Raw genomic sequence first — 26,830 nt, forward strand, 5'->3', positions numbered from 1 at the left:
TCTTTTGACCCTCTTCCTTGCTAAATGATGTCCGCATCTGTGTTGGGTGGAAGTGGTTCAGCCGATGGTGACATGGTGGTCCAATCGAGTGGGTATGAATGGAACTTCCGTTTATTGTCTCTTAAACATTGGACTCCTTTATAGCCAAAAAAAAAAAAAAAAAAGTCATTGACTTTTCCAAAAAATGGTGCAAGTCCGTATAAGATATTTTTACGAGTAATTCTAGGTGGTCTACTTGAATCCTACTAAAAATGATGTGGTTATTAAAATCATCATTGGGCTTGTAATTGATTATTATTGAATTTTGATCAAATGGTGATTTTAATAGTCACATCATTCTTAGTGGAACATAAGTAGGCCACCTAAAATTACTCACATTAAAAATATAAAAAATTAAGGAGTGTAAGGATAATATATAGATAGGAGAAGTTAGAAATAGTAGTCTTATATATCTTCATTATTAATTCATAATCTAGATAAGATGACACAAATGTGAAATTTATGAATGCTATTGGCAAAAAAATATGATAATCAGCTTTATGAAAATAGGAATATTATTATTTTCATAAAACACAAACACACACACACACACGTGTATATATATATATATATATAGTAGATCTCATGAGTCTAGCTCACAATTTTAAAATCAGGATTAATTATTCAAAATCAGTGGTAATTAAGGAGATTGATAAGCCACGTGACAAATATCATAATTTTTAAAACAATGATTTTAAGTTTATAAATTATAAGTAATGTTAATAATTTATACTAAGAATTATAATAAAATATTACAATCCCAAATTATGTAACTTATTAATTTTAAAAGAGAACTTGAAAAGTCAGGATATATTAATATCTTTGAATTAAAAAGCCTAAATTAGGATTAAAAAGCAAAGGGATCCAGAAAAAATAAAAAATAAAAGCGAAGGGGGCAATAATAATGAAGACCTTTATATTTTTTCAATCTAAACAGTTTTAAATAGGTACGTACCCCAGAAACCAGGGAGACAAGGTCCCCACTGGCCGGCGCCCCTCCCTCAGACACCGACTGCGTCATCATTTTTATATGAATCCATGGAGCAACTGAGCAAGACACGCCTTCATCTTCATGGAGTCATGGATGGTAATCCATAAAAGTACAGTATATATATAGCAACACAATTCCCAGCCAAATAGGGTGGGAAAAAAACGAAAGAAAATAAATTAAAGAGAGAAAACACCAAAAACGCAGCAGGAACACAAACATATGCAGACGATTACGTAAAGAGGTTGCGGGGTATCTTGTCACACGAGGAAGGCGCTTGCCGGGGGAACGTCGTCCCACAGCTAGCGCCATCTCTCCTGCGACAAGAAACCCCCAACCTCTTAATTTCTTGCCCCTCTCCATGTCTGCCACACCTTCTTCCCAATGTAAAATAAAAGAGAAATTAAACACCAAAAAACGCAGGAACACAAACATATATATTATATACACATGCAGAGGGATTACGTAAAGAGGTTGCCGGGTATCTTGTCACAGGAGGATGGCACTTGCTGGGGGTTGCCATACGCACGCCCCACAGCTAGTGCCATCTCTCCTGCGACAAGAAACCCCCAACCCGTTTTTTTTCTTTTTTTCTTTTCTTTTCTCACCCTCTCTCCATGTCTGCCATACCTTCTTCGATCTATAAGCAATTTATAGACCCCAAAGTTGGTAACTTATTTCAACAATAACGAAGTTTCCCATCCACTACCATGAAGTTGCTCATACTTTAGCGGAACTTGCTTGTCTAAAGAATTGATCAATGAAATAAAGCAGTCAATTGACCACGCATTTATATTTTCAACAAGATTGAACGTCTCCTTTCCTTCATCAAACTTAATAATCAAACACTTATTTATGTTATTTTCTTGGGATAATTTATCACTGTTGGTTTATATTTTTATATATTTTACGTGATATGTTGCCTTTAGAGATGTATCACAACTGTTCAACCAGGCGCGTGACGCCTCCATTTATACTGGGTTTGAGATCCCGCAAAGGCAAAAGTTGGAGAAAACCTGTTTTTGGTGACAACATATAAAGGCTATGGCCAATCCACAACCCCCCGCCCCGCTCTCGGCGCTACCCTTTTTTTTTTTTTTTTTAGACACAAGTAATATAGTGAGAGATAAGTGGACTGATGCCATTAATTTGATACATAAAAAACACATACGTACGTGCATATAATTATGTGTGTATATAAGTTTGGTAAATGGCTCTCTTTGTTCACAAATTGTACATGTTATTTGTTGTAGGAAAAAAAAAATATGTGTAAGTTAGAAAAATGGCAAGGAAAATTACCGTTAGTTTAGTCTTCTTAATTATAAAATCAATTTGTTAGCTTCTTAGAATGTGAAATACATCTTATTATTAGACACCTCTTTGTTTCTATTTGAGAGAGAGAGAATTTTATTCCATGTAATTTACCCATCTCGGACCCAAAAAGAAGAAGAAGACAAGGACCCGTAGGGCCCGATAAGAATTATTGGTTATAAGAATTTTATTCCTATAACCAATAATCTAGCTGAATGAAAACTGCGAGGCTACTTCCGAAGAGGCCAGGTCTATAATATTTGACCATGGAAGGTCATAAACGAAGCACGTGTTGGACTAGAAATTTGACTCGGACAATGTTCTGGAATTTGATCAACTTGATGATGTGAAAGGAAATTAAGGATGTTATTAATTACTAGAGTTATTACAAAAAACAAATAAATTACGGGAAAATTAAAGGAACACATGCAACTGTTTTAGAAATAAAATTAAGGCTGAAGACTTTCTTAAGTGAACTTAATTAATTATAATATATATGCTCTGAGACATATCAACCCCTTTTTATGCTCAAGATACAACATCAATTGATCAAAACCCTGCCACTTGAATTTTAGAAATGAAAAGTTAATGTAAATAATTTGTCAAGTATATATTGAACCCAATAAAATTATGACGGACTTGCCATATGCGGAAACCCACATGAAATTTCACGGATTAAGACAGGAAAGAACTCTGAAGAACCTTAGTTGAAGACTTAAGTAACCGGCCCCAAGATAGTAATTTTAAGGAATTTTGATTTTTGGTAGAAATTAGGTGAAATATGGTTCTCGATTGGAAGTTTCCAAATATCCGAAACAAAGGCCAATAATGTTGTTTTCTTCTGGCCTACTACAAAGAAACTAAGAAATGGGTTATTGACCTTATTTATTGGTCTTGCGAGAAGTGACCTTTGAACGTATCCAAGTCACGAACAGACAGCCATGCCCATGTGTTTTGCGTTGAAAAAACAACCCCCATTCGTTTTGTTTCCTCAATGCCAGCTTCCTCGTGGTTCACTTTCACGCTAGACCTCTGATCCTTGTTGTTTTGGTCTTTCTGGGCCAAAACTGTCAAGGCCCAACTCTAACAATGATTTGTATATACTCTATCACGTCGGAATACAAGCATGAAAAAGATCCTTTATCAGTGGTCATAAATTTATGGGCCAGTCCATCAGATAGAATTAAGCCCATCTAATCTTCAGATTCAGATTGATAATTTATGGGCCAGCCCACCAGGCTTTGAGAGAGATAAGTGTCATATAGTCAACGCGTCATGCTACCCTTAGATACCAATCTTGATCTAGTCTAATATCCTATTTAAAATATAGTTGAGAGATTAAAAGAGGAGAAATTTTATTTAATCTTTTTGAATTTTTAACGATTTAGTAATTATATTTTTAAAATTAAAAAACTCTCAATTCAGTGTACAACTTTCTTATTATGGTTTGAGGTTAAATCAGACAGCAAATTAATGAAATGACATTTATACTCTTATAAAATTTATATAAATTACAAAATCATCTTAATTAAATAATCTTTTTTTATATATAAAAAAAAAATTAAAAAAAATTGAGAATTTCCAAGGCCTTTGTTAGGATGCATGATATTGCAAACTTTCTGAAAGTTTAATACACTAAATTGAAAGTTTTTAAATTTTAAGAAGATGGATGAAAATTCAGAAAATTAAAGAATTTTGTGTACTCAATTAAAATCTCTTATGGCTATGAAGATCCGAGAGACACATAAACTAGGATTTTAAATTAATCATAAAAATTGAAAACTAGACTTATAAATTAAAACGAGACAAAATACAAGGTATGCTTGATATAATTTCAATTATTTTAATTTAGGGTTTAGGTATCACAGGTCCAGCTCATACCACATAAAAAGAAAAGAAAAGGCCAAAAAACAAAAGAGACAGTCCTCCATTTTGTCCTTTGAAAAATTGGAAAAAAAAAAAAAAAAAAAAAAAAGTCAGCTGGTGGCTGCTTTTCCATCGCACATTTGGGTAGAATTGTTGGCTACCCATCATTCTTCAGCGGTAACGACTTTCTCTGGCTCTTTGGCTGCTTGTTCAATCTTTTTTGCTTCTTCCTCGGCTTTCAACCTTGCTTCTTCCTCGGCTTTCAATCTTGCTTCTTCTTTCGCCTTTTCAAGACCTTTGATCAGGCTCTCCAACGAGAATGTTGGATCCCCTGAAGCTGTCTTGGGCATCAAATGCTCCGCAACATCGGCTGGAGACAAATTTGCTTCTTCCAACAACTCACGGATTCTGTCAAACAAATGGTGAGATTCAATTTGAAGATAGTTTCTAGCCAGCACCTTGAACGCTTCAAACCTGCAGTAGGACAATTCAATGTGCTTATCCATCCGCCCGCTTCGAATCAGTGCTGGATCGAGTTTCTCCACATAATTAGTTGTGAAGACAATTAGTCTTTCCCCGCCACAAGCTGACCAAAGCCCATCAATAAAATTCAACAGCCCAGAAAGAGTAACCTGGCTTGCTTCGGTAGCCTTTTCTTCTTTTTCCGGTTTTTGTTTCGGATCTTTCTGTTCCTCTGCTTCATCTTTCTCGTTTTTCTTCCCCTTCCTTTGACCAGTGAGATCAATTGAACAGTCAATGTCCTCAATCACAATAATAGACTTGTTTGGTACTTCCATCAATAGCTTCCTCAAATCAGTATTATTCTTCACCGAAGTCAATTCAAGATCATAAAGGTCATAGCCCAAAAGATTGGCCATGGCAGCAATCATGGTGGACTTGCCTGTTCCTGGAGGGCCATAGAGGAGATAACCTCTCTTCCAAGCCCTCCCAACTCTTTCATAAAACTCTTCCGCCTTGCTGAAAGCGATGAGGTCGTCCATAATTTCTTTCTTCTTCTCCGGTTCCATTGCGAGTGTCTGGAACTTGGCCGGGTGCTTCAACACCACGTGGCTCCATTTGGAGGCGCTGTTGGTGTAGAGCTTTCTTTGGCGGTTTCTCACCTCGATTGCCTTTCCCTCTTTGAGGACATGATTCAGATATGAGCCGAGAATGAGATCCCTATGTTGTTTATGGAAAGTGAGCCTGTAGTACCTCTTCTCCTCCGGATTAAAATACGAGGGTGATTTGGAAATATCTTTCCCAGAAGCCCACCAGAGTTTGATTCCTTTAAACTCATCCTCCACCTCTTCATGGTCATCCATGCTAAGAGCAAGAGTCTGGCCGTTTTTGGCTATGTCGGCCTTGAGCTTCTTTGCCTGCGTAGAGGATCTGGTGCTGAGGTAGGTTTGGATGGCAATGTAAGCTTCGCTCCGAGAGAAGAAACGCTCTCCTGAGAGCTCGTTGAACCTGATTTGGATGTAAGGGTAAACGAACCTGAGCACTCTTCCAGAGTATTTCTCGATGTTCTTCCGGAGCTGATACGGAAAGTATTGCTGAAACATAGCCCAAGCAAACATCAAACTGGCAATTATGGATCCTAGATTAGCAAACATGTCTTTTGTTGTCATGTTTGATCTTTTTTTTTTCTTTCCTAGCTCCTCTGATGCAGAAATGAATTGCTTGAACCCTTTACCTCTCTCTCTCTCTTATAATGCAGGGTAGCGTGTATCAATTTGCATTTCTCTCTTCCTTGCTAAGTTATTGGCCGTCATTCCCTTTTGATATAATATTGTCTTTGACTGGTAGTTTTGTTTTGAAGGTCGGTATACACTAATACACGTAACGCGGTTGCAACGCACTTTCCCACTATATGGTCTTGGTCTTCGTCTCGCTATGCAAAGTTAAGGTAAATTGAGTTTCTAAATCAAAAAGTTTTTTTTTTTTTTTTTTTTTTTTGTTGAAAAATTTTAATTTTAGGTTTTTTAAAAATATGTTTCGATTATTTTTGAGTGTTTTAGACTTTTATATTTATATATATATATATATATATATATTCTGGCATGGCACTGCAATTTGGCATTATCACATCATGTCTCTAAAAATTAACTGACGTGAAAGTGCAGTGGCGAATCTAGGAATACTCGTCGAGTATAAGAGGGGCGATATTAAAATAATAAAATATTTTTGAATATTCTTTTATTCTTTAATTCTTGGTTTTATTTTTTCATATATCCAAATTTACTACTCTTCAAAAACCCAATCCTGCGAGAGAATTCGGTAAGAAATAACATTAAGAAACGTAGTTGACTCGTGTGAGTCTTGATAAAACTGGAAAGCGTCCACAGTATTTCATATTTCGGCTAAATGGTGGGATATAGGTAACAAAAATATCTATATCTTTTAAGAAAATGACAATTATATCTCATTATTTAGTCTAAATAGCTCATTTTCATTTCAAATGAAATGGAGAGGATCTGTTTTCTGATAAAATATTTCCTAAAATGAAATATTTTTTGTAGATTAAGTACAGCAAAGTGGCATTTTTCTCTACATAAAATATCATTTCTATATATATATATATATTTTTTTTCCCTAATCAAATACCGTTTCTCTAACTGATTTTACTTGCATAATTGACAAAAACCCAACAAAAGAATAACTAAAAAAGAGAAGAAAAAAAAATAAAAAAATAAAAAGTAATTAAAGCCAGCTGTACTTAGATGCTAAGAGCCTACGTCTAAGACTACAGACTAAACTTTCTCCATATAAAGCCGCCTTACATAGCCCATCTCTTATCGATGGACACCTCATTATGTAGTTAATATTTCCACCTCATACGTCATTTGTGAACTATATACGTCTCTTCTCTTCTTTGTGCCTCCATTTGTAACTACATCTCTTCCTCTTCTTCAGTAGGCTGGGGCGCCCCTGCCCGCCCTACGTAGATCCGCCATTGCTGGAAATGTGATCTACTGCTATCACATTAATTTAATTTTTATTATTCCTTTAAACTCCATGGGTGGTTAGCCATTCTAATCCAATTTCTAAGAGTGGTCACACCACCTTCAAAATTCCTTAAGAGTGGTCATGATCGGCCTCATGGCACGTATTTGGAATTGTCACTATTGGAATTGTCACTGACACCAAATCAAAATCATCAGATCTAGTGGTCCAACTACCACTAGAGGAAATGATACACTCCGTTAGGACCAATTAACATTTGATCATTCCCAAGTAACAGCTCCACAAACCTAACATTGTACTATCGGGTTTTCCGGATGAAATTCTTATTTTTAAGGACATGATATCTCAGTCATTTTAAAGATAAATTTAAATCATCTTACCAATTTTAGTAATATTTAACACTTAATTTAAACATTGAAAGCCACAATTATAATAATTTCTTCAAATTAGAATAAAGTTTGAAATAATAAACGGGGGGCTGAATCTCGTTTTAAAACATCTACTTTATCATTAAATGCACTTATATATGCAACAAAATAAAATCGGAAGGCTAAACTTATTTTCTCAGCTCAGCTGAAACGGAGAGGATCGTCCTCCGTCCTTTTCCGCACACACGGGCTCTCCATTCCGTCTTTTTGTATTTCAGCTGATGACTGATTTTCCTGTCGCGCGTTCGTCTAGAATTGTTTTGTTGGTCCCCATTATTCGTCAGCGGTAACAACTTTTTCTTGGTCTTTTGCTTCTTCTTTGGCCGCTTGTTCCTTCTTTTTAGCGTCTTCCTCGGCTTTCAATCTTGCTTCTTCTTTCGCCTTTTGAAGACCTTGGATCAGGCTCTCCAAGGAGAATGTTGGATCCCCTGAAGCTCTCTTGGGCATCAAATGCTCCGCAACATCGGCTGGAGACAAATTTGCTTCTTCCAACAACTCACGGATTCTGCCAAACAAAGGGTGAGATTCAATTTGAAGATAATTCTTAGCCAGCCCCTTGAACGCTTCAAACCTGCAGTAGGACAATTCAATATGCTTATCCATCCGCCCGCTTCGAATCAGTGCTGGGTCGAGTTTCTCCACATAATTAGTTGTGAAGACAATCAGTCTTTCCCCGCCACAAGCTGACCAAAGCCCATCAATGAAATTCAGCAGCCCAGAAAGAGTAACCTTGCTTTCTTCCGTTTCCTTCTCTTCTTTTTCCGGTTTTTGTTGCGGATCCTTCTTTTTTTCTGCTTCATCTTTCTCGTTTTTCTTCTTCTTCTTCTTCCTTTGACCAGTGAGATCAAGTGAGCAGTCAATGTCCTCAATCAAAATAATAGACTTGCTTGATACTTCCATCAATAGCTTCCTCAGCTCTGTGTTATTCTTCACCGAAGTCAATTCAAGATCGTAAAGGTCATAGCCTAAAAGATTGGCCATGGCAGCAATCATGGAGGACTTGCCTGTTCCTGGAGGGCCATAGAGGAGATAGCCTCTCTTCCAAGCCCTCCCAACTCTTTCATAAAACTCTTCCGCCGTGCTGAATGCGATGAGGTCCTCCATAATTTCTTTCTTCTTCTCCGGATCCATTGCGAGTGTCTGAAACGAAGCGGGGTGCTTCAAAACCACATGGCTCCATTTGGAATCGCTGTTGGTGTAGAGCTTTCTTTGGCGGTTTCTCGCCTCGATGGCCTTTCCCTCTTTGATGACATGATTCAGGTACGGCCCGAGAATGAGCTCCCTATGTCGTTTATGGCAAGTGAGCCTGTAGTACCTCTTCTCCTCCGGGGTCCAATATGAGGGCGTATTGGAAGCTTCCTTCCCAGAAGCCCACCAGAGTTTGAGTCCTTGAAACTCATCAGCAACCTCTTCATGGTCATCCATGCGAAGAGCAAGAGATTGGCTGTTTTTAGCTATGTCGGCCTTGAGCCTCTTTGCCTGCGTAGAGGACCTGGAGCTGAGGTAGGCTTGGATGGCAGTGTAAGCTTCGCTCCGGAACATATCATAGTCTCCAGTGAGCTCATCGAACCTAATCTGGATGTAAGGGCAAACGAACCTCACCAATATTTGACAGTATTTTTCGATGTTGTGTTGGAGCTGATAAGGAACGTACTGCTGAAACATTGCCCACACAAACATCGAGCTGGCAATTATGGATCCTAGATTAGCAAACATGTCTTTTGCTTCCATGTTTGATATTTTTTTCTCCCTCTTTTTTCTCCTCTAATGCAGAATTGCTCGAGTCTTTTTAACCTCTCTTATAGGATGCAGGGTAGCCTGTGTCAGTTTGCATTTCTAGGAAACTCATTGGTTTGTCCCATTAATTATCCATGTGATCTAATATTGAGTTTGACTGGTAGCTTTATGGTGATGGCCCAACTCAAAGGTCGGTAAAGGCTGCAGCAGCGCAATTTCCTAGTGAGTGCCGACTGGGTGGAGATCATTACGTGGCTATAGACTATCACCGCATTGGGAATAACTTATATTGGGAGGTTGCACAAAAGTTACATTTTGTGTCATCAATAAGAAATTGACACATCAGTCAATTTTATTAGATTTATACTTAAAATAAAAACTCAACCACACCATATTACACTCTAATAAAATAAAAAATTAATTTTTTTTATTTGAAAAAAAAAAACAGAATTGAAGGGGTGACCCTCCCCTACTTTGGGTGGCCGGCCGCCACCCCCAGGCCATGGGGTGGCCGCGCGGCCACTCCTATGGCCTGGGGTGGCTCGCCGGCCACCCCAAGTGGGTGAGGGGTGGTTGCCTTCAATTTTGTTTTGTTTTTTTTTTTTAATTTATAATTAATTTTTATTTATAATGTGGTGTAGTTAGGCTTTTTAAAAAAAATTTGAGTTTGATAAATTTAGCTTAGGTGTCATCTTCTGATTGGTGGCACAAAACTCACATTTTGTACAACCTCCCTATATAAGTTATTCTCTACTGGATTAAGTTTACTCTTTACATTAATATTAATATTTAACTCAACGCAGGTAGTCAAATTGATATATTCCTTTCTTGGAGCTCAAGTAGAAACTATTAAGATTTTCTAGTAAAAGAATATAATTTTCAAGTCCAATAAGGAGAGTAAATTTTTCAGTCCTGACTCTATACAAATATCCAATATGAAAAGGTCTTAGTGAAATAAAAATAGTAATTTTAAAAGTCACATTAACTTTAAAAGAATAAAAAAATAATAAAAAAAATAATTCTTAACATTACGTAAAACATAATCCTAGTCCTAGTCAAATTAGGTATTTTATTGCTCTATGTAATTATTCTTCTATTTAAAGGAGAAATTATCAATAAACAAGTATGAGTTAATTATTGTTTTAGAATATAGTTTACTATGTTTTGGAGGTAAATATTATACTCCCTCAAAGTAGCCATTAGAGATTACAACTCTCTCGAAGTAGTCAATTTATCATTTCCTTTATTTTATTATTAGTTCGTATGCATCATAAATTTATTTACTTTTTAATAAATGAGATTTTTATTCATCCAAACACACCTTTTAAAAACTTTTCAACTACTGATCAGCTGGAACTCTCAATACTTCTAAATTACATTATCAAACCACTCATGTTTGCTACAAGTTTCCCCACATAGTACTGTAATAAACAACTCAACTATATATATATATACTTCTACCAAGCAACTAGTGGTTCTTTGATCTAATTTTTGAAAGATTTTGCAAGTGCTTTAAGCTTGAATACCTAAACAACATGCGTATGATATGTTCAATATATAAAGATTCTGTACAACTTAGTGTTTCTAATCTTTAGAATAAAATATGCATCTAATCTACTGATAACATCCACCAAGCCTCTAATCTGGCTGGTTTCCAAAACCAGTTTCCATCTTTTAATACACTTGATAATCTTGCCTTTATCTTACAGCTTTGTGCATGCATCATATGCCACTCTATATCCATATTTCTTATAGAATACTCCATCGAGATGGAAACAATCAAACCATAATTAGTGTAAAATTCTTCCCATCCCCACTTCAAATTTTACAAAATCTCTCATCTTTAAAATCTTTCTCCAGCTTCATGTGCTAGTTTGAGGAATCCATGGATACCTTCCAAAAACTCATCCCTTGTAATAAATTCTCCCTGAGCCAAGCACCTCAAAGGGAACCAACTTTTGCAAAATGACTCCATGCATGTCTCATTATGGCTTCACGATTTCACTCTTATATCTTTTTATATTTCCAAACCTCCATCTTTTTTTTTTTTGGAACACACAAACTCTAAAGCCACTTTGCTTTTGCTGCACCTTTGATCTTCCTCGTGAATTTTTGCTCAATAGTTTTAATAATCTTTTTAGGCAATACGAAAATTTTAGTCAAATATATTTGCAAAAGATAAATTTTTAGAAATCCAAGAATATTCTATTCTAGCAGTAATTTTTTCCAACAAAAGTGAGCAATCTACAGCAGTAAGCCTTGTAGAAATCAATCTAATTACTTATTTTTCTTACATGGTCCGTATATGGCATATAGCATACTAATAAATTGACCATGAAATTCACGTATTATTCTTTTTGAATATTAAAAAAAAAAAAAGAAAAAAAAAAAAAAGAAGAGAAAATACTATCACCACAAGGAGGGCAGCATTAATGTGGGTCCCTGTCTATGAATAGAAGTGCATATCCAATTAACTATATATCGCTGTTTTGAAACATTTTGATTATTAATGATGTTGATCGAGCAAGTGGTATAATGAAATCTGTCACTAATTATAGATTACTCTCTACTCTTTTGAAGATTCCTATTCGCTTTTATAGCATGCATGCATTATGTTCTATCTGCTTGTATGATCTTTTCAAACAAAAACAAAAATAATAGTAATATGTCAAGAAGTTAATCCTTCTCAGACTTATTGACTAAAATCAGTAATTTACACTACAAAAAATTTCTTGGTTTTGTGACTCACATAATATAATGACGTTTTTCGGCCCAAAAACGTCATTAAATGGTTAGTGACGTTAAAATAGTTACCTTTATTTATTTATTTATTTATTTTTCCTTTTTTAAATTTCAAAATGATAAAAAGTGCAAAGACTAGAAAAGAGGATAGTGTCGTTTGAACAATGCAAAACAACACTATTTGGTACCCTTTTCAGCAAAACGACACCTTTTAGAACGTGTCGTTTGTATAGTGCACAACACCTTTCAAAATGTGCCGTTTTGCACTATTCAAACGTTACTATCCTTTAAAAATTAAAAAAATAATAATAATTTTTACCAAAATAATATATATATATTAAAAAAAAATAAAATTAGAGGGGTAGCCCGAAGGCCACCCCCAGCCACATGGGTGGCTCGTGGGTCACCCCTACGCTAGAGGTGGCTGCCGATTTGGAACTGGCAACAATGTGTTTTTTATTTATTTATTTTTTTTAGGAAAAAGATTTATGTGTGTGGATGAAAGTGAAGTTTTTTTTTGAAGTTTTTGGGTGTGGATGATTGTTTTAAACTCAAATTTTGGGCACCAATACTTTCAAATTTTGATATGTTTTACTATTTACACGTCACTAATTGAGTGTGAATAGTGACATGTGAATAGTAACACTTTTCAAATGTCACTATTTTAGTTAAAAAGTGGCAACGTAGTAACATTTTCAAAAAATGTTACTATTCAAATGTCATTAAACCCTTCAATTTTCTAAAAATGTCACTATTCAAATTTCATTAACAGAGTAAATTTAACATTTTTTAATAATAATAATAATAATAATAACATTACATTTTATTACAGATATAAAATATTTAAATTTTACATTATTTACATTTTTTTTTGAGTAGATTATTTACATTATTTATATAGTAAATATACAATCACATTATTTAAAACACATACACCATGAAATACAACTATACACAATAAAATCTAAAGGCTAATATTCATTTGTCGGGCGAAACAGACAACATCATATTCCGTCGTTTTTGGTCCCACTACTTGGAAAGCTTGGAATCTTTACCGTCAAACATGGGCCCCTTCATTTGGTCTTTTTCTTTTTATCAGCTAATGACTGGTTTTCCCATTTTCGGTCGCACGTGCGTCAAGAAGTTTTGCCTCCCCATTTTCGGTAACAGCTTTATCTTCGTGTTTTGCTTCTTCTTTGGCCGGTTGTTCAACCTTTTTTGCTTCTTCTTTGGCCGGTTGTTCAATCTTTTTTGCTTCTTCCTTGGCTTTCAACCTTGCTTCTTCCTCGGCTTTCAATCTTGCTTCTTCTTTCGCCTTTTCAAGACCTTTGATCAGGCTCTCCAAGGAGAATGTTGGATCCCCTGAAGCTTTCTTGGGCATCAAATGCTCCGCAACATCGGCTGGAGACAAATTTGCTTCTTCCAACAACTCACGTATTCTGCCAAACAAAGGGTGAGATTCAATTTTAAGATAATTCTTAGCCAGCCCCTTGAACGCTTCAAACCTGCAGTAGGACAATTCAATGTGCTTATCCATCCGCCCGCTTCGAATCAGTGCTGGGTCGAGTTTCTCCATATAATTTGTTGTGAAGACAATCAGTCTTTCCCCGCCACAAGCTGACCAAAGCCCATCAATAAAATTCAGCAGCCCAGAAAGAGTAACCTTGCTTGCTTCCGTTTCCTTCTCTTCTTTTTCCTTTTTTTGTTTCGGATCCTTCTTTTCTTCCTCTTCATCTTTCTCCTTTTTCTTCTTTGTCTTCCTTTGACCGGTGAGATCAAGTGAACAGTCAATGTCCTCAATCACAATAATAGACTTGCTTGATACTTCCATTAATAGCTTCCTCAGATCAGTGTTATTCTTCACCGAAGTCAATTCAAGATCATAAAGGTCATAGCTCAAAAGATTGGCCATGGCAGCAATCATGGAGGACTTGCCTGTTCCTGGAGGGCCATAGAGGAGATAACCTCTCTTCCAAGCCCTCCCAACTCTTTCATAAAACTCTTCCGCCTTGCTGAATTCTATGAGGTCGTCCATAATTTCTTTCTTCTTCTCAGGATCCATTGCGAGTGTCTGGAACTTCGCCGGGTGCTTCAACATGACGTGGCTCCAAGTGGTCCCGTTGTTGGTGTAGAGCTTTCTTTGGCGGTTTCTCACCTCCATGGCCTTAGCCTCTTTCAGGACGTGATCAAGGTACGGCCCGAGAATGAGATCTCTGTGTTGTTTGTGGCAAGTGAGCCTGTAGTACCTCTTCTCCTCCGGGGTCCACCATGAGGGTGTATTGGAAACTTCCTTCCCAGAAGCCCACCAGAGTTTGACTCCTTTAAACTCATCAGCAACCTCTTCATGGTCATCCATGCGAAGAGCAAGAGATTGGCTGTTTTTAGCTATGTCGGCCTTGAGCATCTTTGCCTGCGTAGAGGACCTGGAGCTGAGGTAGGTTTGGATGGCAGTATAAGCTTCACTCCGGAAGATATCATAGTCTCCAGTGAGCTCATCGAACCTAATCTGGATGTAAGGGTAAGCGAACCTCACCAATATTTGACAGTATTTTTCGATGTTGTGTTGGAGCTGATAAGGAACGTATTGCTGAAACATTGCCCACACAAACATCAAGCTGGCAATTATGGATCCTAGATTACCAAACATGTCTTTTGCTTCCATGTTTGATATTTTTTTTCTCCTCTTATGCAGAATTGCTGGAGTCTTTTACCTCTCTTATAATGCAGGGTAGCCTACGTCAGTTTGCATTTCTAGGAAACTCATTGGTTTGGCCCATTACCCATGTGATTTAATATTGAATTTGACTGGTGGCCCAACTCAAAGGTCGGTAAAGGCTGCCGCAGAGAAATTTCCTACTGAGTGCCGAGTGGGTGGATCATCACTGAATTACGTTTACATTATTAATATTTAACTCTAACACAACTTGTTCCCAAGAGGTAGTACAATCGGCTGTGACCACGCTTTATGATGTAGAGGTCACTAGTTGGAACCTCTCTTCCCCTCTTGTGCGAACATGTCAAAAAAAAAAAATTCTAACACAACTTGTCAAATCTTTTGACTTTTTTTTTAATAAATGAATTTTCTATTCAACAAAACAAACTTTTTACAAAAACTTTTCGAAGCCTGAAACTCTTGATACTTCCCAAGGGTATCAAGCCACCCATCTCTACCACAAATTTCTTTACATAATAAACCAAAAGTACTATAATAAACAACCCTAAAAAAAAGAAAAACAACTCAACTATTCTTCTTCCAACCAAGCAAATAGCGACTCTTTGATTTAACTTTTGAAAAAATTTGTAAGTGCTTTAAGGTTGAATACCTAAACAGCATGCGTATGATGTTCAATATATAAAGATTCTATACAACTTTGTGTTTCCATACAACTTGAAGTGTATCTAATCTTTAGAATAATATATGTATCTAAATCTTTCAATACACTTGATAATCTTGCCTTTATCTTACAGCTTTGTGCATCATATGCCACTCTATATCCATATTTCTTATAGAATACTCCATCGAGATACCACCAATCAAACCATAAGGTGTATATTCTTCCCATCCCCATTTCAAATTTTATAAAATCTCTCATCTTTAAAATCAATCTCCAGCTTCATGTGCTACTTTGAGGAATCCACACCTTCCAATTAAAAACTCATCCCTTTTAATAAATTCCCCCTGAGCCAAGCAATTACTCAAAGGCCAGCTTATGCAAATAGACTCCATGCATGTATATCTCCCTCAATATTATGGCTTCACGATTTCACTCTTATATCTTTTTTTATTTCCAAACCTCCATCTTTTTTTTGGAACACAAACTCTAAAGCCACTTTTGCTTTTGCTGCACCTTCCTCGTGAATTTCTGCTCAATAGTTTTAATAATCTTTTTAGGCAATACGAAAATTTTCGTCAAATATATTTGCAAAAGATAACTTTTTAGAAGTCCAAGAATCCATTCTAGCAGTGATTTTCTCCGACAAAAGTGAGCAATCTACAGCACCAAGCCTTGTAGAAATCAATCTAATTACTTATTTTTCTTACATGGTCCGTATATGGCATATAGCCTACTAATAACTCTTTGGATTCCTCCTAGGCTGGGATGTATCAAAGGGAATTTTGATATTGCTGTAAAGGATTCTTTTGCTGACTGCTGTGGCTGCTGCTATCATCAGTACTGCAATATTATTTGGGCAGTCACTCAGAAGTTGCTTGTCACAAACCTTCTTATCGGTGAAGCTTCAGCCGCTCTTCTTGCATCTTAGTTGACTTTATTCTCAAGCTTTGGTTCACTTTTTTTTGGAGGGTGATGCTCTTCTTGTGATTTTGGCTATCAATACTCCCTCTATTTTTTCCTCTTGGAATTTTTCTAATATAGTTTATGATATTAGATTAGGTTTGTCCTCCTTTCAAAGTTGGAATGCTTTGAAAATGTCTCGTAATACAAATTTTTGTGCATATGCTCTTACTAAGTGGTCCACTTCCCATTTTATTTTTGGAAGCATTCACAAATTAAGGATCTCTCGTTCTTTTACATTGAATTAAGAAAGGGAAAGATCCTCTCCTATAACCCTTTTTTCCCTATTCAATTAAAAAAAATTTTTTAAAAAAAAGACCATAAGAAATTCACGTATTATTCTTTTTTCTTTTTATTTTTGAAAAAAAAAAAAAAAAAAAAGGTGACTTGCGAAGTAGTATAATAGTAGAGAATGCCATGACAAATTAGAGGCATTATAAATGCAGGATTGATTGTCAAACGATTGATTGATCCAAGGGAAAAATGATCTTCTTCATTTTAAATGAAATAGATATAGAGTATCCGGTTAGTTAATGTATTTTAGAGGGCAAAACTGTCCAAAAAATTAAAATGTTAGTTTGATCCTTCTAAAATACATTAACCAAATACTATCAATTTCTTTTGAAATTGAGAACATCCTATTCCGATCCAAAGAGAATGAGAAAAGACTATCACAGCACAAGGAGGGTAGCATTGTGGGTCCATGTTTATGAATAGAAGTATGCATATCCAATTAACTATATATCGCTGTTTTGAAACATTTTGATTATTAATAAATGTTGATCGAGAAGTGGTATAATGAAATCTGTCACTAATTATAGATTACTCTCTACTCTTTGAAGATGACTATTCGCTTTTATAGCATGCATGTATTATGTTCTATCTGCTTGTATGATCTTTTCAAACAAAAACAAAAATAATAGTAATATGTAAACAAGTTAATCCTTCTCAGACTTATTGACTAAAATCAGTAATTTCATTAACCGAGTAAATTTTACATTTTATTACAGATAGAATAATAATAATAATAACATACATTTTATTACAGATATAAAAATATTTAAATTTTACATTATTTAAATTATTTATATAGTAAATATACAATCACATTATTTAAAACACATATATATACCACAAAATAAAATCGAAAGGCTATAATCATTTTGTCGGGCGAAACAGACACGATCATATTCCGTCCTTTTTGGTCCCACTACTTGCAAAGCTTGGAATCTTTTCCGTCAAACATGGGCCCCTTCATTTGGTCTTTTTCTTTTTATCAGCTACTGGTATTCCCATTTTCCGTCGCACGTGCGTCAAGAAGCTTGGCCTCCCCATTTTCGGTAACAGCTTTGGCTGGTTGTTCAACCTTTTTTGCTTCTTCTTTGGTTGGTTGTTCAATCTTTTTTGCTTCTTCCTCTGCTTTCAACCTTGCTTCTTCCTCGGCTTTCAACCTTGCTTCTTCTTTCGCCTTTTCAAGACCTTTGATCAGACTCTCCAAGGAGAATTTTGGATCCCCTGAAGTTGGCTTGGGCATCAAATGCTCCGCAACATCGGCTGGACACATATTTGCTTCTTCCAACAACTCACGGATTCTGCCAAACAAAGGGTGAGATTCAATTTGAAGATAATTCTTAGCCAACCCCTTGAAGGCTTCAAACCTGCAGTAGGACAATTCAATGTGCTTATCCATCCGTCCGCCTCGAACCAGTGCTGGATCGAGTTTCTCCACATAATTAGTGGTGAAGACAATCAGCCTTTCCCCGCCACTTGCTGACCAAAGCCCATCGATAAAATTCAAAAGCCCAGAAAGAGTAACCTGGCTTGCTTCCGTTTCCTTCTCTTCTTTTTCCGGTTTTTGTTTCGGATCCTTCTTTTCTTCTGCTTCATCTTTCTCCTTTTTCTTCTTCGTCTTCCTTTGACCGGTGAGATCAAGTGAACAGTCAATGTCCTCAATCACAATAATAGACTTGTTTGGCACTTCCATCAACAGCTTCCTCAGATCAGTGTTATTCTTCACCGAAGTCAATTCAAGATCATAAAGGTCATAGCCCAAAAGATTAGCCATGGCAGCAATCATGGAGGACTTGCCTGTTCCAGGAGGGCCATAGAGGAGATAACCTCTCTTCCAAGCCCTTCCAACTCTTTCATAAAACTCTTCCCCCTTGCTGAACGCGATGAGGTCGTCCATAATTTCTTTCTTCTTCTCAGGATCCATTGCGATTGTCTCGAACTTCGCCGGGTGCTTCAACATGACGTGGCTCCAATTCGTCCCGCTGTTGGTGTAAAGCTTTCTTTGGCGGTTTCTCACCTCCATGGCCTTAGCCTCTTTCAGGACGTGATCAAGGTATGACCCGAGAATGAGATCTCTGTGTCGTTTATGGAAAGTGAGCTTGTAGTATCTTTTCTCCTCCAGGTTCCAAAACGAGGGTGATTTGGAAATATCTTTCCCAGAAGCCCACCAGAGTTTGACTCCTTGAAACTCATCAGCCACCTCTTCATGGTCATCCATGCTAAGAGCAAGAGACTGGCTGTTTTTGGCTATGTCGGCCTTGAGCTTCTTTGCATGCGTAGAGGAGCTGGAACTGAGGTAGGTTTGGATGGCAGTGTAAGCTTGGCTCCGAGAGAAGAAACGCTCTCCTGAGAGCTCGTTGAACCTGATTTGGATGTAAGGGTAAACGAACAAGAGCACTCTTTGAGAGTATTTCTCGATGCTCATTTGGAGCTGATACGGAAAGTACTGCTTAAACATAGCCCACGCAAACATCAAACTGGCAATGATGGATCCTAGATTAGCGAACATGTCTTTTGGTGTCATGTTTGATCTTTGTGTCTAGCTCACTGTTCTCCTCTAATTAATGCAGAATTGCTTGAATGCTTTACATGTCTTATAGTGTGCAGGCCGGGTAGCTTACGTCAGTATGCATTTCTTGGAAACTCCTTGGTTTGTTGTCCTCACGTGATCTTGACTTTGAACAGTTCTTGTTTTGGTGGCCCAACCCAAGTTCGGTAAAGGCTGTAAATTAAAGAGAACTTTCCTACTGCGTGCGTAAAGTATGGAGTATGAATATGTTATCTATGTGGCTACACTTTCAATTCACTCACTTACGTGTACCATGACCTCTAAACGCTGATGTCATGCGACATGAATCCTTGGCGCGCAACAATACCCCTTGGCCCTTGGAGCACTTTGAACCCGAGTCCGCATGTCTCAATTGCTGTCTGCTGATATTATTTATATTCATTATTTAAAATATATTATATTAATTAATATGATAAATTAGTGTGAGCAGAAAATTAATTCAGTCTACATTGTGGGCCTGGGGCTGCCGTCTGCTTTTGCTAGCCGACCAGATGCCCTTCTCCCTTCTGAATAAAAGAAGACTTTCTGTGGCCCACTTTGACTCTTGGAACAAAAAGCAGCCGTCACTCTATACCCTAGACACAAATATAATATGGGTAATGAAAACAGCACGCTGGCGTGCAAAAAATAAAATATATTTAAAAAAAAAAAAAAAAAAAAAAAATTGGCACGGGGTGCGTGGGCTTGCCACGCACGCCGCGTGCTGCCAATCACTGCCCCACAAATATTATGTTGTTTTTCTATTTCGTGAGCGACGGAAACTCCTCACAATAATAAATAAAATAAAAACTGAACCAACAGAAAACCATTGCCAATTTGCCAGGCAACCATGATATCAAAACTATTATTGATCCCGCTTGCAACTTCTTTTGCTCTCCTTTGAGATATTATCGTTCTCTTTTGACATGTGAATTACTCATAAATTCATCACAGCAGAACAAAGAGAAGAAAAAAAAAAAAAAAAAAAGAACACAACAAAAAGGAAAACCCCGCAAATAAAAAAATATATATAAAGCTCTAATATTTTCTCTCCAGAAATTTCTGCTCATGTCCTGAGTAGGAACAGCATATATTCCCCATTTCGGGCATGTAATTAATAATCACAAAGCAAATATAACAAATAATAAAACAAAAACTATTTCACGAGTCTGAAACTAACTGTTTATCTCAAAATTGTCAAAAATTAAAATTTTGAGAAAATATGATGAAAGAATGGACAAAATCAGAGTGAGATCAGAGAGTGCACCGGCCACGGTTAAATTAAACAAAAAGTAATAAATAAATAGGAAAACCCAAAAGCTTCAAATTCCACATTGTCCCTGGATATTAAGGAGATGGGCCATTTATAAGGTGAAGAAAAACCTCAACTCTTGAGCTAGCTTTTTGGGTTGAGTTAGGTTCAAAACCCATTTCTAATATGGTATCAGAGTCTAGTCCAATTGGCCGTAGCCCACTATCACCCATTGTCGCACGTGGTGGCTTGAATGTCCTTCCGCCACACGTGAGGGTGAGCCATTTATAAGATGAGGGGAAACCTCAACTCTTGAGCTAACTTTTGAGTTGAATTAGACCCAAAACCCATTTTAAGAAAGCATATATACAGTAGATCATCAGAGACTTGAATACCAAAAAAAAATCATTGGATGTAGCCAATCATATTGTTGCAGTTTCTCTCATCCCTTGATTGTAATCCGCTTCTTCAAAAACAATAGAAATCGATCCTAAACTCAAAACACAAACACATATTCACAGAGAGAGAGAGAGAGAGTTCCATTTACAGAGCCGCTGAAGTAAAACGCAGAACCCTGGAATCGAAGACGTTTCTGGAGAAGAAAAGCCCAACGTGGGCCTGGCCATTAAACAAGAGTGAGGCCCGAAATATACTGGCCCAATGTTTCATGCCTCCCATTATTTATCTTGCTTACTTTATAATCATTTCAATTGATATAGCTTATTTTAACTGATTTTTTTATTTAAATAATTAATATAAATAAAACACATTACGTTAATCGGTATAAACTAGTGGACGATACACATAGGATTCTCCTCATTATTTTTTTAGAAAAAACACTACATTGCTTTGCAATTGATTCTGCTACTTTTTTTGTTTTTTTTCTTAACAACTTTAGTTTGCATTCTGCAACATTTGAGATTGACCAAACTAAGGCTGCAGCCGCCCTGAGGAGGATTGAGCTCACTAATCCGAACAACCATTCCGCTTCAAAAAAAAAAAAAGGGTCCACCTAGATTATGAACAAGCCAGTTTGCAATGGGATGGATTATTTTGAGTATTGTTATTAAACCCATAATAGTTATTTGTTTTATCGTATATTTCTCACCTGCACCAATACACATTATCAAAACTAGTCAAAAGGCTAGTTTCTTTATAAATAGGGTTATAAATATAAAAACCACTCACGGACCACACCATTATTTTAGTCACCATGACATAAATGTCAGACAATCATAAGATAATAACACTATGTGGATGCGTATGCACTACCCGACGGACAGAAGGTTATCACATACTCTCTAGAGGAACAGTTCACCAATGGTGGGGGCATGTCGAAAGCAAAGCTGTAGTAAGAAGGACAAGCATCCTTAAATATCTTTGAGTAGACGCTAGCCTTGCATTTCCCTGGGCTTCCATACTCATTTCTGCAACAAAATTTGTCGAGATCAAAAGCCAAGCAACCACTTTTGCACGCCACCACTTCCCCATTTTTGTTCAAGACCTGGAGCTCTTGTGGGCACAAGCTGTTCACATTTTTCGAGCACCCTTTGATGATACAACTTGGTGATAATTGCTTTGAACAGACGGAAACAGGGATGTTGTACCCATCAACCAAGCTCACATCATAAAAAGTTGGCTTGCCTTCCTGTGCTGAAATTTCCACCAGTGTGGCTGGGGGAGTGCCTATAAGTCCCTTGCACGCCAGTCGCCCATCGCAATCGCCTGTGTCGCAGGCGGGATTTGCAGTGAATTTGCAGCCTGTTCTGGCCCAAATCCTGCCACTCCATGTTAGTGGGGCGTAAATGCGTTGCGTCTGGCCCGGGGAGAGGTTGAAGCCGCCGTCAGCTATCACCGGGTAGCCAACATTTGATGCTGTTGCAGGCCATATGGGAAAGGGGCATTTGTTGTGCACGTAAAATGCAATTTGACTTGCTGCTGCATTCCCTGCAATACAAAATCACTCCCTTTTAAACACAGTGGCGACTATATAGGTTAATTTCAACATGACTATTTTAATTAAATAGGTCAGACCATCCACGTTAACCTACTAATTTCGTATTGGGTTTGCGAGATCAACCTTAATGCGGTTTAAGCCATTGTGTAAAAAATTGTCGGTCTACTTCTATGAACGAACAAATGCTAATCATCGTATTATGAAATTACCTGCAGATAGCTGAAAATGCCAAACTAGGAAGACAGAGAAAGCAGCAACCAGCTCTGGCAACTTCATTTTGATTGCAATGATCAGGTGAAAGACATGTTGTGGAAATCGCATTTATAGTTGAAGATTAAGGTGATACTTTTCCTTCGATTATACTTCAAGGTTTGATGTGGAATCTTTGGAGACAAGATAGATCGTGCCACGATTGCGTTGGGCTCTAATTAAGCATTATCAGGCTAATTGCTTAAAAGAAAATCAAGAGCATGCGGTGCCACTCAAAATCGGGCACCTGCATACAATGACTAATTGCTTTATTAGAGGGAAAACACTGACAAAAAGCCATATGTAAATCACATCATCACATGTGCTTATCATCAATGGAATTTCTTTTTTCTTTTAAAGAAAAAACAAATTTTGAATATGGTATGATTCTTAATATATTTTGATTTTTAAGTTTTTTATGACTGTTTTTATAATGAAATCAGAAGACAAAGACATAAACAAACGTGGCCTAAATAAGTCAGGCGACATTAATATCTATAACATTCGTGCCACCTTTTTTCTTCTGTCTTCTTTGGTTCCTTTGTCTTGTTAATCGGCTTTTTTGTAATTTTTTTCCAAGACTTCAAAGGGGTTAGGTAGAAATCGTATAAATTATTTTGAGCAACCACCGATGTTCAACCCATTTTGGTGTGTCAGACATTTGCATTATATTATAGCACGTGGCTTTTTTAAAACTTCTTTTGCTGATAATAAATTGTAGTTCATAAATAAATTATTATTCGTAAATTTATTATTTTAAAACGTACGATTTAAAATTAACTCCTAAGATGATGTCCTCTGCCATGTGAGAAAATAAATTGACCATAGCCATAGGTGGGCCTCTGTGACTGTACCCTCCCCTGCTCTAAAATTAGAAGAATATACGACACACCTCCTCAGCAAAAACCATCAACCTCCTCTATAGTCTATACTATTTACTTTGATCCAAAGGCTGAGGTTTCATCTTATCAACAAAGATCAACGGCCAATAGCATAGTTAGTTCCTAACAACTCACACCAGAATATACCTCATTGCAGTTACAAATCCAAAAACTCGAGTAACGGCGTTCGCTGGGTGGAGAGGGGGTTTTAAACTTTTAGACGTGGTTTGTTTAGAAAATCTGAAAGGCTTTTGTCGTCCTCGTAAACAGGGATTCCTTCTCTCTCTCTCTCTCTTGTTCTGATCCTGTGTGTTTTGTCTGTAAGCTGTAACATTTTCTGGGACAGTGCAAGAGAGCAATGGACTCAAAACCCAATTCACACTCATTGGGTCTCTCACTCTCGGCCACTCCTCTTATTTCAAATTTGAATGCCCTTTTTCACTCCTCCTTTTGGGTCCCTACGCCCAGCTCTCTTCGCGCCCGCGTCTCTCTCGCCCTCCCTTTGACTGCCTCGGTCTAATCCCCACCCACCTTGACCTCACCTCGCCATCCCATATTTATAACCCAAAATCCCCTTCTTTCGCAACATTCATCAAACACTTTCAAAGCCTATGGAGTCAGGCATGGAAAAGCCAGCCCAGCGCAGTGAAAACAATGATACCAAATCCGTCACTAGCAATCTCCAAGACCTTAGTTTCAATACCAGTGTTAGCGTCAGTCTTTGTAGCAGCACAGTTTCTGGGTCTGATAACAGTGTGAGTAGCAGCAATATGAGCAATGCCAGCACCTCTGAGGCTCACAAGAATGACGAACCCGTGGTGGACTATGAGGAAAGCGACACACGAAGTTTGAGTCACGCGAGCAAATCTAACAGCTTCGATGCAAATGAGTCCAGCTTTCGGAGCTTTTGCCCGTCGAAGCCGCACAAAGGCAACGATATACGATGGGATGCCATACAATGCGTGAAAGCTAAAGATGGGGACTTGGGGCTAGGACATTTCAGGCTTTTGAAGAAGCTCGGGTGTGGGGATATAGGGAGTGTGTATTTGGCGGAGTTAAGGGGAATGGGTTGTTTGTTTGCCATGAAGGTGATGGATAAGGGCATGTTGGCTGGGAGGAAGAAGCTGGTGAGAGCTCAGACTGAGAGGGACATATTGGGTTTGTTAGACCACCCCTTCCTTCCGACCCTTTATTCCCATTTCGAGACCGAAAAGTTTTCTTGCTTATTAATGGAGTTTTGCAGTGGCGGGGATCTTCATACGCTCCGGCAGCGCCAGCCGGGGAAGCATTTTACGGAACAGGCAGCCAAGTAAGTAGTAGTACTAAAATTATTTATCAGGTATAATTTACTTTTATTTATGCTGGGTAATGATGTTACTGTACCTATTAGGATAGATGTTAGTGAAAAATACAAGTTTGTGGAACTAGGTAAAAAAAAAAGGATGCTTGTTTATACTATGCGTTAGTTTTTTATACCATAGGAACAAAAAATAGGGAGGTGACTTGCATTATGACGGTAAATCTTGAATAATTGAAGCTGTGGGGTAGTAGAAATTTATGTGTCTACTGACGGTAGTGACAGGTCTTTTTTGTTGTCTGTTTTAAAAATAACTGCATCTGATCTCATTTATGAACATTCAATGTTAAATGAATGTGCATTAGAATAAACAACACAAAACCAACTACAATTTGAATGAAAAGGGTACCTTCAAGCTGGAATACCCCTTGATGATCATGTTTGTACTTCTTGTTAGCATCTCACTATGGTACCCTGCAGAAGATTAAGAAGGTTGGTGATTGGTTTGGTATAGATTTGGTTCTCAATTGTCAGCTCAGCTCAGCTCAGATTGATGAACTAGGCTTGGTTAATTTCATTTTAAGCCCTCATGGAGTTTAGGCAGAAATTTCTGATTACTTTGTTGCTCATCAAGAAAAAACAAAAGTCTGATTATTTCTTTTGCACTTGCAGATTTTATGCTTCTGAAGTTCTTCTTGCCCTTGAGTACCTACACATGATGGGAGTGGTGTACAGAGACTTAAAGCCTGAAAATGTATTGGTGAGGGAGGATGGCCATATCATGCTCTCTGATTTTGATTTATCATTAAGATGCTATGTGAGTCCCACCCTTGTTCAGTCCAGTATAGAGCCATCCTGCCGGATATCTTCTTATTGTATTCAGCCGTCGTGCATTGATCCAGCCTGCAAACTTCCCGTTTGTGTGGAGCCCTCTTGCTTGCAACCTTCTTGTTTTAAGCCTCGTTTTCTCAATTCCAAAAGAACAAAGGTGAGGAGTGAAAAAATGGCAAATTCAGATTCACTTCCTGTGCTAATTGCAGAACCAACTAGCGCCCGCTCTATGTCATTTGTTGGAACCCATGAATACTTAGCTCCTGAGATAATAAGAGGGGATGGTCATGGGAGTGCTGTTGATTGGTGGACATTTGGTATTTTTTTGTATGAGTTGCTACATGGGAGGACACCATTTAAAGGCAATGGAAACCGAGAGACATTATTCAATGTTGTTGGTCAGCCCCTAAAATTTCTAGACGGATCCAGTATCAGCTTTGCTGCTAAAGACTTGATCCGGGGCCTCCTTGTAAAGGACCCACAAAAGAGATTAGGGTTCAAAAGAGGTGCTACTGAGATCAAACAGCATCCCTTCTTTGAAACTGTTAATTGGGCTCTCATCCGCGGTACTCACCCTCCAGAGATTCCAAAACCAGTTGATCTTGCATTTTTGAACCACACATTTAAGTCTTCGGCGCCTCCGAACGACAAAGGTGCAACTGACTCAAATAGGTCATCAGGTCCTTACTTAGATTTTGAATTTTTTTAATTTTTATTTTGATAAGATGATTGAAACTGTTGGCTTGTTGTATTCATGTTGTCAATGTTAGTTTATTCCCTTACATGGTTATATTATTTTCCTCATAAAAATGTATTCATGTTGTTGTGGGATAATTGCCTTTCTTTTCTTTTGCTTTCTAATTTTTGTGGTATTGCCTATAGATGATGAAACAAAGGGACCAGAAAAAAAAAAAAAAGAAACATGTGACGTTTGTTGTATATGATTTTTCATCTCCCAACTTTTGCAAGTCTTTTAACAGAAAAGTTTCTTCGTGTGGAGCCCTTTTTTGATTCTCTTTTTGCATAATTACTGTTTGTCTGAAATGTGACCGTCTGTGGCTCCCTAAAACTTTGTCCACAAATGAACTTTTGGTAAAGGAAAATTTGATTCAGACAACACACAGAAAAAAGTTAACACTGTGGTGTGGGGCTCC

General features: G+C 37.4%; 6 protein-coding genes and 1 non-coding gene across 7 annotated transcripts; 1 reads left to right on the forward strand and 6 right to left on the reverse strand.

Annotated features, from left to right (window-relative positions):
- Positions 1–4,077: 4,077 nt before the first annotated feature.
- LOC132180952 (AAA-ATPase ASD, mitochondrial-like) lies at positions 4,078–5,896 on the reverse strand. Its single transcript, XM_059593966.1, has one exon. It carries the CDS (start codon positions 5,830–5,832, stop codon positions 4,369–4,371), a length of 1,464 nt encoding a protein of 487 aa, XP_059449949.1. The 5' UTR covers positions 5,833–5,896; the 3' UTR covers positions 4,078–4,368.
- Positions 5,897–7,647: 1,751 nt separating this feature from the next.
- LOC132181060 (AAA-ATPase At3g28510-like) lies at positions 7,648–9,382 on the reverse strand. The gene has a single exon (XM_059594110.1). The coding sequence runs from the start codon at positions 9,325–9,327 to the stop codon at positions 7,870–7,872; it is 1,458 nt and encodes a 485-aa protein (XP_059450093.1). The 5' UTR covers positions 9,328–9,382; the 3' UTR covers positions 7,648–7,869.
- Positions 9,383–13,049: 3,667 nt separating this feature from the next.
- LOC132182571 (AAA-ATPase At3g28510-like) lies at positions 13,050–14,758 on the reverse strand. The gene has a single exon (XM_059595856.1). It carries the CDS (start codon positions 14,735–14,737, stop codon positions 13,175–13,177), a length of 1,563 nt encoding a protein of 520 aa, XP_059451839.1. The 5' UTR covers positions 14,738–14,758; the 3' UTR covers positions 13,050–13,174.
- A 2,742-nt stretch (positions 14,759–17,500) lies between these two features.
- Positions 17,501–19,209, reverse strand: LOC132180856 (AAA-ATPase At3g28510-like). Its single transcript, XM_059593834.1, has one exon. The coding sequence runs from the start codon at positions 19,183–19,185 to the stop codon at positions 17,647–17,649; it is 1,539 nt and encodes a 512-aa protein (XP_059449817.1). The 5' UTR covers positions 19,186–19,209; the 3' UTR covers positions 17,501–17,646.
- Positions 19,210–20,835: 1,626 nt separating this feature from the next.
- On the reverse strand, positions 20,836–20,917 carry LOC132183496 (small nucleolar RNA Z199). Its single transcript, XR_009440459.1, has one exon. It is a non-coding gene; the product is annotated as a small nucleolar RNA Z199 (small nucleolar RNA).
- Positions 20,918–21,556: 639 nt separating this feature from the next.
- Positions 21,557–22,701, reverse strand: LOC132180857 (pathogenesis-related thaumatin-like protein 3.5). Its single transcript, XM_059593835.1, has 2 exons — positions 22,628–22,701; positions 21,557–22,408 (listed from the first exon to the last, which is right to left on the reverse strand). The coding sequence occupies exons 1-2, from the start codon at positions 22,692–22,694 to the stop codon at positions 21,711–21,713; spliced, it is 765 nt and encodes a 254-aa protein (XP_059449818.1). The 5' UTR covers positions 22,695–22,701; the 3' UTR covers positions 21,557–21,710.
- A 1,106-nt stretch (positions 22,702–23,807) lies between these two features.
- Positions 23,808–26,474, forward strand: LOC132180855 (serine/threonine-protein kinase D6PK). The gene is made up of 2 exons (XM_059593833.1): positions 23,808–24,857; positions 25,518–26,474. Exons 1-2 carry the CDS (start codon positions 24,160–24,162, stop codon positions 26,383–26,385), a joined length of 1,566 nt encoding a protein of 521 aa, XP_059449816.1. The 5' UTR covers positions 23,808–24,159; the 3' UTR covers positions 26,386–26,474.
- Positions 26,475–26,830: the final 356 nt, after the last annotated feature.

Source organism: Corylus avellana, chromosome ca5 (genome assembly GCF_901000735.1).
Source record: "Corylus avellana chromosome ca5, CavTom2PMs-1.0".
NCBI lineage: Eukaryota > Viridiplantae > Streptophyta > Magnoliopsida > Fagales > Betulaceae > Corylus > Corylus avellana.

Bases quoted from the DNA above. Each gene is read 5' to 3' on its own strand.
- LOC132182571 (XM_059595856.1), bottom strand. From the start codon at position 14,737: ATGGAAGCAAAAGACATGTTTGGTAATCTAGGATCCATAATTGCCAGC.
- LOC132180855 (XM_059593833.1), top strand. From the start codon at position 24,160: ATGGAGTCAGGCATGGAAAAGCCAGCCCAGCGCAGTGAAAACAATGAT. The intron at 24,858-25,517 runs GTAAGTAGTAGT...TTGCACTTGCAG, and splicing joins TTTACGGAACAGGCAGCCAA to ATTTTATGCTTCTGAAGTTC.
- LOC132181060 (XM_059594110.1), bottom strand. From the start codon at position 9,327: ATGGAAGCAAAAGACATGTTTGCTAATCTAGGATCCATAATTGCCAGC.
- LOC132180857 (XM_059593835.1), bottom strand. From the start codon at position 22,694: ATGAAGTTGCCAGAGCTGGTTGCTGCTTTCTCTGTCTTCCTAGTTTGG. The intron at 22,409-22,627 runs GTAATTTCATAA...TTTGTATTGCAG, and splicing joins GCATTTTCAGCTATCTGCAG to GGAATGCAGCAGCAAGTCAA.
- LOC132180952 (XM_059593966.1), bottom strand. From the start codon at position 5,832: ATGACAACAAAAGACATGTTTGCTAATCTAGGATCCATAATTGCCAGT.
- LOC132180856 (XM_059593834.1), bottom strand. From the start codon at position 19,185: ATGACACCAAAAGACATGTTCGCTAATCTAGGATCCATCATTGCCAGT.